The following is a 15,000-nucleotide window of genomic DNA, read 5'->3' as shown; positions in this document are numbered from 1 at the left end:
GTGCAATTGTGCAACCAATAAATTCATCACAGTTTTTGCAAGAAGTCCGGCTGGTTAAAATCTATCCACTGTCCACTGATGGAGTCCTGAGTACGAAGCTGCTCGTGGCAACTGCAGCCCCAAAACCACTACAGCAATCGCAGTCCCAAGCCATTACAGTACAGCTCCCCATATGTGATCCCCATGCCATCTCCACAGCCCCCAGGTGGCGCCATCCCCAGCAATCCAAACAGTTCTTCAGGCCGTCCATATGGGGCCCCAGCAGCAGCGAGCAACTCAACCGATGAGAACTCCAACCAGAAGTAGAGCATCAGGATGGGTCAGGCAGCGAGGAGGAGCAGAAGGGGTCAGGATCACTGGCATCACTGGCATCTCAGAAGTAGCATGTGTAGCTTGACAGAGAGTGAGGGAGAGAGAGAAATGGAGAGAAAGAAAGAGATTGTTAGGTGTACTCTAATGGTTAAGCATGATGTACTTTGCATGCAGAGTGCAAGCAGGGACTCCGGCAAGACTAGCTATGACAGCATAACTAAAAGGGAGAGCCAGAAGCTAACACAGACATGAGGGAGTCCTGGGACATAAAGCAGCAGCCACTCCACCGTCAACAAACCTGAGTGAACGTGTGAGAGTGGGGGGGCGACAGCATCCAAACATCCCAGTTCACCACAACACTCTATGCCTGTGAACCCTCCAGACCTGCCCCTGTACCTAAGAAAAAACTATTCACAAAAGGCTTGACTAAACAAATACGTTTTCAGCCTAGACTTATACACTGAGACTGTGTCTGAGCCCCGAACACTAAGTGGAAGGCTGTTCCATAACTGTGGGGCTTTGTAAGAGAAATCTCTACCCCCAGCTGTAGTCTGCACTATTGGAGGTACCAACAAATAGCCTGCGCCTTTTGATCTGAGTAGGCGTGACGGATCATAAAAGACCAAAAGTTCACTCAGGTACTGTGGTGCGAGACCATTTAGTGCTTTATAGGTCAATAGTAGTATTTTATATCAGTGCAAAATTTGATTGGGAGCCAATGCAGTGTGGATAAGATAGGGGTGATGTGGTCATATCTTCTGGTTCTAGTAAGGACTCTCGCTGCTGCATTCTGGACTAACTGGAGCTTGTTTATGCATCTACTGGAACATCCAGACAGTAAGGCATTACAATAATCCAACCTAGAGGTAACAAACGCATGAACTAGTTTTTCTGCATCATGTAGTGACAATATATTTCTTATTTTAGCAATATTTCTGAGATGAAAGAAAGCAATCCTAGTAATATTATCTACATGAGCTTCAAAAGAAAGACTAGAGTCGATAATCACACCAAGGTCTTTTACTGCTGCACATGATGAAACAGAAAGGCCATCCAGAGTTATTATGTAATCAGAAAGCTTACTTCTAGCTGCATGTGGTCCTAGTACAAGTACTTCTGTCTTGTCAGAATTAAGTAAGAGAAAGTTAATAAGCATCCAGTTTCTATTGTCCTTTACACATTCCTCAACTTTATTAAACTGGTGTCTGTCATCTGGCTTTGCTGAAACATACAACTGTGTCATCATGATTAACTATATCATAAACCCTACATTCTAAACCCTACACCCTAATCACATACACCCTATATCCTACACTCTCCACCCTATATCATAAACCCTACACCCTAATCACCTACACTCTATATCCTACACCCTATATCATAAACCCTACATTCTAAACCCTACACCCTATATCCTACACCCTACACCCTATATCATAAACCCTACATTCTAAACCCTACACCCTATATCCTACACCCTACACCCTATATCTTAAACCCTACATTCTAAACCCTACACCCTATATCCTACACCCTACACCCTATATCCTACACCCTACACCCTATATCCTACACCTTATATCCTACACCCTCCTCCCTATATCATAGACCCTACATCCTAAACCCTACACCCTAATCATCTACACCCTATATCCTACACCCTCCACCCTATGTCATAAACCCTACATTCTAAACCCTACACCCTATAGCCTATAGCCTACACCCTACACCCTAATCACCCTAACCCACCCTATATCCTAAATCCTCCACTCTAAACCCTCCACCCTATATCCTACACCCTAAACCCTACACTCTAAACCCCACACCCTATATCCTAAATCCTAAACCCTACACCCTACACCCTAAACCCTACACCCTATATCCTAAATCCTCCACTCTAAACCCTACACCCTATATCCTACACCCTAAACCCTACACTCTAAACCCTACACCCTATATCCTAAACTCTACACCCTACACCCTATATCCTACACCCTAAACCCTACACCCTATATCCTAAATCCTAAACCCTACACTCTAAACCCTACACCCTATATCCTACACCCTAAACCCTACACTCTAAACCCTACACCCTATATCCTAAATCCTAAACCCTACACCCTACACCCTATATCCTACACCCTAAACCCTACACCCTATATCCTAAATCCTAAACCCTACACTCTAAACCCTACACCCTATATCCTACACCCTAAACCCTACACTCTAAACCCTACACCCTATATCCTAAATCCTAAACCCTACACCCTACACCCTAAACCCTACATCCTACATCCTATATTCTAAACCCTACACTCTAAACCCTACACCCTATATCCTAAATCCTAAATCCTACACCCTACACCCTATATCCTACACTTTAAACCCTACACTCTATATCCTAAATCCTCCACTCTAAACCCTACACCCTACATCCTACACTCTAAACCCTACACTCTAAACCCCACACCCTATATCCTAAATCCTAAACCCTACACCCTACACCCTATATCCTACACCCAAAACCCTACACCCTATATCCCAAATCCTTCACCCTATAATCATAAACCCTACACCCTATATCCTAAATCCTACACCATATAATCCTAAACCCTACACCCTACACTCTACATCCTACACCCTACGCCCTACATCCTACATCCTAGACCCTACACTCTACATCCTACGCCCTACACCCTACATCCAACACTCTACACCCTACACTCTACATCCTACACCCTATATCCTACACCCTATATCCTACATTCTACACCCTATATCCTACACCCTACATCCTACACCCTACACCCTATATCCTACACCCTATATCCTACACTCTACATCCTACATCCTACACCCTACACTCTACATCCTACACCCTACATCCTACATCCTACACCCTACACTCTACACCCTACACCCTATATCCTACACTCTACACCCTACACTGTACACCCTACACTCTACATCCTACACCCTACACCCTACACTGTACACCCTACACCCTACACTCTATACTCTATATCCTACACTCTAACCCATCAGATGTTGTTGCTGTTGCTGTTGTGTATTTTTGTAGAAAATGTGAGCAGAAATAAGGGAATAGTTGGACACTTGGGAGTAGTGACACTTGTTAAAGGGAGAGAGTGAGTTAAATAATTTTTTTTAATTTTTTTTTTCCAAAAATAGTGTGTGTGTGTGTGTGTGTGTGTGTGAAGGTTGTAGGTAAGTCACATAAAAAGAATAACATTATTATAATTTGCACTGTTATCACAATTTAGAATTTTATCAAAAAAATAGTTTTGTTTTTTTAAATACAGATTTAAAGATTTTTATTATTTTTTTCATTAAATAAACCTACAAAGGTTTTTAAATATGAAGTATGGTGCAATACTTAATAATAATAATAATAATAATAATAATAATAATAATAATAATAATAAGCTCTAAATCTGATTCTTATCCATTTTAAACTCCTACATCCTACACATTCATCACATTTATACCAAAGTTCATTAATTAATTTAAAATTAGCTGTAATGTAGAAACAAGGTCAAAGTGAAAGTCATTAAAATGTTCATTTAACATCACCTCCTCTCTCTCTCTCTCTCTCTCTCTCTCTCTGTCTCTCTCTCTCTCACACACACACACACACACACACATGCACAATGTGCAATGTTTTAAAATATTATTAATCTTATTAAATATTCACTCACTTTAACTCGGTGACTCACTGTGTTTAGGATTGTGTCTGAACTAAAACTAATACTGTGCTTGCAGTTTTTGATAAAATTAGGATTAAAAGTTTCTCCTAACTAGAGGCTATCTGTATTTATTGTGTGAATTTTGTCACTGAATTTTCCTATAAAAGTTGTTGTTTTGTAATGTGTGGATTCAGGACCCATATGTACTCAGAGTAGGTTTATTAGGAGAAATATGAGAATCATAATCAAACAATGCTTTAATAATCAGAACAGTAAATCAGACCACAAGCAGGAGAAAGCAGAACATCCTCACTAATCCACATTAAAGCATCCAATGGCTGTGTTCACAAAGAATCTTTACGTCTAAAAGTACTCCCATCCCACAGATTTACACAAAAAATGATGTGTTAATCTGAACATTACGATATTTTATCACTAAACACTGCTTCTAAACCAGTGAAAACGTAGAGTTACTCCAGAGGACTGAGAAATCTCTAAAACTGAAACATAAACACTGCTGCTTGAGATTAATAGCACAGTGGATTCAGGTGGTTGATATATTTAATGACGGTGAGCTCTAAAAGGTTATCATGTCGACTGCAGGAGGATGTTCATGATTGTGTTGGAAAAGCAGTAATCATTTATTAAACAGATTAAAGTTTACACCTTTTCACCACATGACCACATGAAGACCATCATGAACATATCAACAAACTACATCAAACCATAAATGCTCTCTTTTACACTTCATCTTGGTTTAGGAGTTCCTCAGAAAAACATTCCTCTCCACAGTTCTGGGAATAGTGTTTAAGGAGAACGCTTAGTGAAGAACCTTTAGTGCCACATAGGAGAACTTTTCCACAGTGGTGGACAGTAAGGAAGAACATGTGAATCGTGTATAAATACTTTTACAAATATGTGTACTTTATTAAAATATTCCCATTTTTGCAGACATTATACTTTTAATCCACCACATTTCAAATGCAACAGAAAATATCCTACTTTTATTATTGTGAGTTTGGTTCCTTTCACGGTTTCTTCCCCATGTCATCTCAGGGAGAATTCCCTCATCGCTGTCTCCTCGGGCTTGTTCATTAGGGATCTAAATCCATATCTGGATGTCTGATAAGCTGTAGAAAATGAGAATCTAGAATCTATAAGAATACAGAATCTATAGAAAATGACTTCATTCTCTTATTCAGTAGAGTATGATAGAAAGTCATGGAAAGTCATCTACAATTTATGTCTCAATAATTCTCAAAATATGATAACTCTATAAAGAGTTTATCATGAAGTTTGATCTTAGAGCCAGAGCACTGTGTAAAATGTTTTGTAAAATTTCTGTATATATAAGGGTTAAACTGGGCGGGGCACTGGGGTGGAGCGCCAGCATCTTTGGTTTATATGAATGTGAGCTCTGATACTATAATAGAAATGATAGAAATGTAAATAATTTCCAATACAACCTTTATTTGATAGGAACTCACACTAATAGACAGACAGACAGCTAACAGCTAACTGACAGACACCTGACCACCTTCTGGCCTAAATAAAATATAAATTAAATTAAATATCTTCATGTAGTATGTTTATTTACAGTAAATGGATTTTTATTAAATCAGTTGTAATGATCACTGTTTGGCCAAAAGCCTTTTAAATCCACTTAAAAATCATAACTGCACCTGAGCTCGTTATGCAGATAACAGCAATCATTATCGCAGTATTAGTCTATGCAATACTCATATAATGAAGGATATCACAGCAGGGAGGTGAGTGTACTAAACTAAACATATATTTCTGTTGGCTGAGCATTTTGATCAATTTCGGATTGTTCCAAATAAGTTTGGTTTCAATATATTGTGGCACTGTCGTGATTCATAAAGTACAAGTTATTCTGTTTAAATGCAAGATGATCTGCTTTGTGGCTGGAACCCGTGTTGTGGTGAAGGGGTTTGTGTACTCTGGTGAACCTCAGGGCTAAGTCACTGGGAGTTTAATGCCCCCAGTAGTTTGTGTTTGGTGAACAGATCTGAGGGAAGACATCAGACAAAGAATGATCCAAGGAGCTTTGTGAAGGGTACAAAAAAAGACCTGGCCCGGATTAGGGTTACCGGACCAGATCTGGGGTGGTGTCCAGAGGCAAGAACCTAGTAACCCATAATGGTGATCTGGAGCTATCTTCTGGGCTCAGCCTCAAGATAAAGCATGGGAGTCTTGTGCAGGGTTGCCATGTGTGATGGACAGTCTTTGATGGACTAGACGCTTTATGAGTCACATTGTGAGCAACTCTTTGTGGCTCTATCTGGCTGCATTTGCAGATAAGAGATGAGGTAAAGGGAATTCCTAACTTCAAGGTAACAATGAAATTCAGATGGACCCATCCTGTTTCAGAACTCGAATGGGATTTGCCCACTCACTGACACCAACTGGATCCAGAGTGCCATTTCCCCCCCAAAGCTTCAACCTTTGGCTTCATAGTTTGGAGTGAACAAGATGGGCATGTTATCTGTATCACTGAGATGTTGCATTTCCTTTGCAGTAAGCTCCATACTGACACACACTAGTGCACACATCCACATCCTAACCTGTCTTATGATTGTGTAAACTGAACCGTTGGCAGGATTCACAATGCTCCAGTAGTTTTTTACGACCTGCTACAAACAATGTCACACTTTCTCCTTCCTCCTGATGGTGAAACTGGGATGTTTCTGATGTCACAAGCAGGATTTGGTTCAAGAATTTGCAAAATCCAAAAGGTCAAACTGCAGTTAGCAATTTCCACAAGATTCTCCACTCCTCCTCTTTGTCACTCAATTCACCTAGCTAACACATCCTGCAGGCTAGCACGCCACTGTCAACCACTCGGCATGTGAATTTCTTCCTCTCTTTTTTCTGTTACATTTGGCATTATTAATAATTATAGTGGATATATAAGAAATAACCAAGCAAACATGTTGGTTGCTTGTTGCTTTACTAGTCATTCTTAGCTACCCAGAGACAGCTAATACCACATATCCCATAATTCAGTGCATCGGCACAGTTAGGGTATAACTGAATGGACAGGACCTTTGGTGTTATGAACTACTTATATTTTACACAAAAACTGAACATTATTGTTCTCACATTTTATGAGATAATAATGTATGATAATAATGCGTTATTATAATAATGAGTTATCAGAGCCGTAGTGTGGACTATACCATTCTGTTGGGTGGTATGGGGGGGACTGAGTATGTTACAACAAGTTAAGGCAATAGTAATACTTCTGCCAATTTAACAAATTTAATTATGTTTTATGATTTTATTACATTAGATGAAGTGTTGAATGCAATAGAGCAAGAGATGGAGTGATGAAGGGAAAGGACAGGACTCGGCTGTTCCACTTTTGTTTAGCGGGGCATAAAAGTGGGACAATCTGTTCCCTGGAAGTTCTCCAATTAAATTTTCTGGGGACGGATTCACTGAAAATATCTATATCCACATTATGTCCTACATAGAGAGAGAGAGAGAGAGAGAGAGAGAGAGAGAGCAGGCACAGAGAGAAAGCGCAATAGAGAGAATCAGCAAGAGAATGTGAGAGAGATAGAAAGAGAGACAGAGAAAGAGTGATAGAGACAGACAAAGATGTGTGTGTGTGTGTATATATATATATATATATAGAGAGAGAGAGAGAGAGAGAGAGCAAGATGGAGAGAGAGGGTTTTATTACTTGCATTTTGTTACTTTACCTTTTTAGCATGCTTGTTAGTCAGTAGTTTAGCTAGTTAGTAGGTTAGCTAGTGAATTAGCTGACTATAAGTTAGTAATGGTTTTATTTACTATATGGTGCTATATATCAATAAAATACATCTATCTATCTATCTATATGATGCTAATAGTGTTACTTAATGAACTGAACAGTTTGTTGATTGATTAGTTTGTTGGCGTTAGTGTGACTCCTCTTCTCTTCTTATTGTATAGTCTGTCCACGATGATGTGCTGTCCATCACCGACGGCAACCATATCCCATCACTATGACGACCATGATGCTTGGTGACATGGCACAACAAAGGATGCTGGGAAAACGTTTTTTCTCTGCTCCAGAAAGTAAAGAAGTGAACGATGAAGCGGAGGAGGAAATGAGGCCAAATGGAATGGTGGATGGGGAAGAGGAGAACCAGAACCGAGTGGGCACCCAAACACGAGAGGTCAAAGGGGAGGTGCTAAAGCCAGCCGCCATTGTAATCGGAAGGCAACGAGGAGATAGGCAGCAGCGAATGGCCAATCCGGGATACCGGGGGATTTCAGCCAATCAGGCAATGCTACATCATCAGCCAGCCAGTCATGAGATGTATCACCAATCTCCAGCCAATCAGCAGCAGCTTTACAAAGTTTTAACCAATCAGCAGGCTCGGAGGCGTCACATGGAGCGGAGCATGACCACATTCGGGCCACTGGAGGATGCACATGTCAACACCATAGTGTTCCGGATTGGAATTCCTGACATCAAGCAGACGGTACACACACACACACACACACACACACACTCTAAGTGAATTCAAAACCAGCAAAACCAACATGTTGAAAATTTCGTGTTCTTCTGATGTTCTGTACAATTTCATTTGTATAGTGCATTTAACAATGGCCATTGTCACAAAGCAGCTTTACAGAAATAAATACTTTCAGGATATAAATTTTAAATGTATAAATTTAGCAATAATGATCGAGCCAGAGGTGACGGTGGTGAGGAAAAACTCCCTGAGATGATATGAGGAAGAAACCTTGAGAGGAACCAGACTCAGAAGGGAACCCATCCTCATCTGGGTGACACCGGATAGTGCGATTATAAATGCTCTGAAGAACACATCAGCAGGATCTGGTGGTTGAGTGCTCATCATCAAACGGCACACAAAAGTAAAATGTAGACATTTCTACTAGAGTTATTTCTACTGCTTATTTAAATAAGGCATAAAATTTCCAGACGCATACACATACAATCCATAAAAATTACTGACCTGACAGATTCAGACTAAAATCCCAGAGATACTTGGGTAATAATTACGACACACACATCCACATGGAAAACTAATCTCGTCTGTATAGGGCTAAAGGCTTGTCTTGTGTGTGATGGAATGTGAGGGTGTTGATTGACAGGTCTATCATAGGCGAGATCTTAGCCAGTACGTAGATCAGTCTCATATGTTGATCAGTCTGATCTAATCAATAGATCAGATCTAAACTGTACCCTTCTTTGTTGCTGAGGCTGTATCATCAAGGGGACAAAGTCTTCTACCTTTAATTTAATTTAAGGTACATAATTGGACATTAAAGACCACTGATGTACCTTAAGAGTACAATTAAAAGTTAATTAAAGTTACATACACCTTCTCAGGTAAAAGATGCACACTAAATTTACAAAACACGTCCTCCTTGATGGTATCACACCGGCGACAAGGAAAAGTACAGTTAAAAGATTAACTTGGAAGGATGCAGAGGAATTTCCAGAGAGGAATTAATGTGGGAGAAATGAAGGCAAAAAGAGAATGTGGTTGAGATTAAAGGTGAGGCTAGACTAAAGGGAAGGTGTTGGAATGAAAAGTAAAGATGCTGAGTTATACAGAGTCTCTCAAAAGTCTCCATACGTAGGGGAAATGAACACATTTTATCAAACAGTAATTTTATTTACAAAGCATCCTCTACATGATTGCCATTTCTTTGTAAACACACATGGAGTCGTCTCTCCCAGCTTTAGCTCGCAGTGTTGTGACAGTGTGGTGTGTGACGTGCTCGCCATGTCTCCTGTTAAAGTCCATCAAAACCTTGTGACAGCTTCCTGATCCAGAGAATGATTTCTGAAAATCATTTCAGGCTGTCTGAAAAAAATAGATAATATAAACTAAGTTTGGAAGACATTTTCCTAAAAAAGTGTTAATTTACCAAATGTATGGAGATGTCTGGGACATGGTGTAGAAAACAGGAGAGAATGTCATGAAGAAGAACGTGGAAAATGATGGAACATGATGTAGAGTGTGGATATAACAGGCAGGGCATTGGTCACGGGTCAGAACCTGTCACATGAGCTGAGCCTGGGCACAAGACAGAAAGTATCTGCAGGTAGAGAATTCCAGCAACAGGAGGAAAGCTCTTAGGTGGATATCTTCTGCGAGACTCTGCAGGTGGATGGAAAAAGAGCATTCAGTTGTGTGTCATTGGCATAGCAGTGATTGAGCAATTACAGATTTTTGTAAAGAAGTTTTGTGACAGTGTCTATTGTTAAAGCACTATACAATGAATAAATAAAAAATTAAAGTGTTAGTGAGAGCTACTGAGCACAGTGATTTATTGAAAAAGGAGAACAGGAGTGGGTCGAGTTCTGAACCCTGAGGAACTCCTGTAGTGAGACTGTGAGGAAACAGAGAACCACATCACAGAAGAACCTCCACTTACAAAGTGTGCAAGAGGAAAGCAATCAGGACGAGTGTTAATGTAAAATCTGTGTTTTGTGTTTGTGTGCAGCTTCACCTCTGACTCTAGGTTTGTGTTCTTGTGTGTGTTGTGTCATGGTTTAAATCTTATTCTGTCCGTGTGTGTGTGCTGTTATAAACAGTGTGTGTGTATCCTGTACAAATAATGTTGGTGTGTATTGACATGAAGAGCTTTGTTCAATGGAACATATGGGCTTCAGACATTTTTAATAAACTATACAGACATGTGGGGTGTGTTGATTCAACTCTACTGTAACAAGTTGTCAACACACACACACACACACGGCTCTAGGGAAGAAAGAAAGAAAAAGTGGGACAAGTATTGCCCTCAAATCTGTGTGTGTGTGTGTGTGCAGATTCATGCTGTGCAGCGCTTAGAGTCCAGTTAAGGGTTAAGGAGCAGTTAGTGGTTGATGGATTAAAGAGGATTTTAAGTTTTCAGCTTTGTAATCATACTACTCGTGTTTTAATTAATTTTAACAAAACATCATGCAGGTGTGATTATGAAAAGGACAGCGAGAAGAAGTGTGTGTGACCGCAGTATAGCCGCTCAACATTTCAGATTTTTCTGACATTAAGGAACAAAAAGACACTGATTGTTGAAAAAACTCACACATTATCCATTGCTATAACAGATATATATCACCTTTACTTCTGAAGTTACCAAAAGTGAGGCCCACTGTCTGGCAATAAATTCACAACAAATAAAGGTTTTATTAAAGATTTTAATAAATGTTTGTTCGGCATTCTTTCTTGAGTTTCTGGTGAACATTAAATGCTGAAATAATACTGAGGTGGATTCTCGTCCCGCGTCTGCCTCAGAGTATTAGTTTGATGCCCATCACACATCACAATTATTATTTTAAACAGATTAAATTGTGTAACATGAGCTCCATGAGGAACATGTTTTCTTTTTTTGTTTTCTTGTAGCTTGAATGCATTGTAACTCTAATACACATACCACTGATTCTGATAGTGAAAGTAATCAGACTCAAAAGCTGACTTGGATATTATTCTTCTGTTTAACAGATTATTAAAAGGTAGTTAATCAGTGTACTGAATCATGGTTTGAGGAGGAGATGCTCAGAAGGAGGCAATGGATGCTAAAGAATTCCAGAGAGGAGGAGCTGGGGAGTGGGAAGTTCTTAACCAGTTCTGTTTGGTCATAAGCCTCCATCTGAGTAGTGATGTCAGAAAGTACTTTACTATATTAGCATGTGATACTTAAAGCGAGGAAGCTTGTCTTGAGGAAGACATGTTCAGAAGGATGGACAAATTAAGAAGAATGTCGAATGGTTGAGATGAGGTTTGAAAAAAAAAGGGAACGAGGTTGGGATGAAAAGGAAATGTGTCGGAAGGAGAAAACTTGGCATGCAAGGAGGACATGGGGAAGTGGCTGAAAAACATAAGGAATGTAGGTCAGAAGAGAAGAAGATGCTGAGAGGAGGGCAGTGAAATCACAGTGTAGATGTGTTGGCACAACAGCGTCACAGGTCAGAGTGAGGGCACTGGGGGGCTAAAGTTATTTACCTCTCATCATGCTGAGGTAGACTGAAAACTAGTGAACAAGTGTGCTTGTAAACATTCTGTAGTTGCAGATGGTACAGTCAGAAATACATGGGATGTGGGACAGGAAATAGGAAGTGCACAGATTCATGGGAGGCCTTTAGAGAGTGGTCTCTGTGTGAGCTGCAGGAGGAATGAAGCCAAACAGGGGACGAATCAGTGGGTGGAGCATGCTGAAAGCTAGCAAAAAACTCTAAGGTCCTACACCTTAAATTGAATATTTTATGATAGGAAGGAATTGTGCCTGCAGTGGATGGTAACAAATAATCGTATAGTGATCACTGTGAAACTTTCTCATGGAAATGAAATGGAGAGAAGGAGTGAAGGGAACATATGATTATGCCAGTGTTTATGGCTTTGGGTTACTGATCAAGGCTATTAATCCTCAACTACTCTATGGTATTGTGTCTATTTAAGTTGATTTGGATAAAAGTGTCAGCCAAGTACATGTACATTTGCTCATTTGGCTGATGCTTTTATCCAAAGCAGCTTACGGTTGAGACAGGATAAATCTGAGCAGTTCTGTCCTCACATCCACCACTCAGTAGGTAAATGTAAAAATAAACATATATATGGAGTTAACTGGTCTTCAGTTGTTTCATAACTCTATCTAGGAGTTTAGGGAAGACATTAGAGACTAAGTGAAATGATCACAGAGTGAAATGATCACAGACTTAGTCCCCAAGATCAGGAAACCTGTTTCATCAGACGTTTCAATTCATCTAAGCTTTTATGTCCTTTAGAAAATGTTCTATTTTGCATAGCTGTGCTGCTGAATGTGGATGAACTGTTAAATATAACTATCCTTTGCACAGAAGTGAATGCCAATGTCATGTCTGGGAGTTAAAGTGGAGAACAAAAGACGGCTTAAAAAGAACCCTGTGTGACACTATTTTAGTCTGTTAGGGTCTGAGGAATCTCTAACAAAGTTGTAATGGTCTACAAAATACAGTCTTAACCAGGCAACAACTGTCTAATCCAGCTGTTTTCAGCTTTGTCACTGAAATATCATGATCAGTAGGGTCAAATGGTCCATCAGTAACCACAGTAAAAACAGAAACATCTCCATAATGTGGGACAAGCAGCAGGACACGGAACACTTTATCCAACACTGATTCAGTACTAAGAAGCTTTCACAAACCAGAAAGAAAAACATCCTGCTTCTTACAACATTCTCCAAAATCTTAGAAAAAGTCTGTTGGAGATGTTTGGAGTTTTTATAGTCTATCTTGATGCCTGCATGTGGAGTGTGAAGCAGCAGGTATTAGGTGCTCTATTTGAGTCTCTTTGGCATGTGTAGAATTCACTGTGTGCTTGTGTGTGTGTGTGTGTGTGTGTGTGTGTGTTTACAGAAGTGTTTACGGTTCGATCCTGATGCGACCGTGTGGAGTGTGAAGCAGCAGGTGGTGTGTTCCCTCAGCGAGTCTTTGTGGGATGTGTATAATTATGGATTGTTCCAGCCCGCCTCAGAGGGACACCACGCCCGCTTCCTGGAGGAGGAACAATCACTACGACAATTTCCACAATCCCTCGAGAAGGGTGTGCCTTACCTGGAGGTACTGTACCTGAAACAAACTTCCTAAAATACATGAAAATAATGTAGTTAAACCACAGTAATGACACTACTCTCAAAACATCTCCATCAACATAATCAACATTACCCATGATGCCATGGTTAGCATGGTGAGACTGAGGGGTAAGATAGTTCTGTAGTGTAGTTCTATAGTAGTTCATTCCTTAAGAGCCCAAGTCTTACCTAGAGGTACTACATGTGAACCACATTACCCACAATGCTAAGCAGACCTGACCCATGATGCAGACTGCTGGATTGAATTACACTCAGAATTCCCAGTTGGAATGTCAGACTTCCTTAAGGGCTCAGACTTCTCCGAGTTGGAATTCTATGACATCTCAACATGATGGTGCCCATAATGCAGAGTAAACAGAAACAGTGGGTGTGTTGGACTTAATGCAGGTTTGTCTTATTAACTTCATGAGAAAGAAAAAAAAGAGTGTTGAGAGAACGACTGTTTATAGCTGCTATAATGTAAATGACAACAGGAAGTAACTTGTTTTACCAATGTTCCACAACATTGAATGTAAATATAAATGGATAAAAATTATGATGTGTCATTCTTTAATAAATAAAAAAAATAATTGTTGGTAAATTGCTGTGGTATAAGAGGAATAAAACACTGGATGTGCTGTTATAGGAAGATAATCAACTCAGCAAATTGACCTGTGTTATTGTGGACTATGTCTGAATGGTCTTCTTTCTTTTCCATTCCATTACCAACACAAGCCATCTCTCTCTCTCTCTCTCTCTCTCTCTCTACCTCCCTCTCTCTACCTCTCTCTCTCTCCCTCTCTCCACCTCTCCCTCCCTCCCTCTCTCTACCCCTCTCTCTCTCTCTCTCTACCTCTCCCTCCCTCTCTCTACCTCTCTCTCTCTCTCCCTCTCTCCACCTCTCCCTCCCTCCCTCTCTCTCTCTCTCTCTCTCTCTACCTCTCCCTCCCTCTCTCTCTCTCTCTCTCTACCTCCCTCTCTCTCTCTCTCTCTCTCTCTCTCTCTCTACCTCCCTCTCTCTTCCTCTCTCTCTCTCTCTCCCTCTCCCTCAGTCAGACTGCAGTACTGTAGATTTACTGATGGAATACATTTTTAAAACATAGTTTTTCTCTCTCATAATACACTTGTCACTACACTGAAAAACAAACAGCAGTGTTAGTGCTTCCGCTTGTCTGATCTCATTTGGATAAAATTCAGATGTGAGGAAGGGAAATGGAAAGTGTGTGTGTGTGTGTGTGTGTGTGTGAAATAAAATAATAGTATGTTCTCCAGTCTCTCTATCACACTGTGTTTGAACTTCTCAGAAGTCTAATTAATGTTGTGTGTCTCTCACAGTTCAGATACAAGAGTCGGGTTTATAAACAGAGCAATCTGGATGAGAAACAGC

The 15,000-nt window shown here is 40.2% G+C and overlaps 1 protein-coding gene across 2 annotated transcripts in view; it reads left to right on the top strand.

Moving 5' to 3' along the window:
* The window catches only part of LOC113546511 (SH3 and multiple ankyrin repeat domains protein 1), a 53,109-nt gene that overhangs the window by 2,059 nt on the left and 36,050 nt on the right, over positions 1-15,000 (top strand). For both annotated transcript variants that reach the window (XM_053235885.1, XM_034304784.1), the window contains exons 2-4: positions 7,977-8,512; positions 13,399-13,602; positions 14,949-15,000. The exon at positions 14,949-15,000 is cut by the window's right edge and continues 20 nt beyond it. In XM_053235885.1, the coding sequence (XP_053091860.1) occupies positions 8,030-8,512; positions 13,399-13,602; positions 14,949-15,000 (739 nt within the window). In that variant the 5' untranslated portion in view covers positions 7,977-8,029. The remainder of the gene's footprint in view (positions 1-7,976; positions 8,513-13,398; positions 13,603-14,948) is intronic.

This window comes from Pangasianodon hypophthalmus, chromosome 1, assembly GCF_027358585.1.
Source record: "Pangasianodon hypophthalmus isolate fPanHyp1 chromosome 1, fPanHyp1.pri, whole genome shotgun sequence".
NCBI lineage: Eukaryota > Metazoa > Chordata > Actinopteri > Siluriformes > Pangasiidae > Pangasianodon > Pangasianodon hypophthalmus.
Note: the sequence above shows the minus strand (reverse complement) of the source record. Positions and strands in the feature narration are given on the sequence as shown.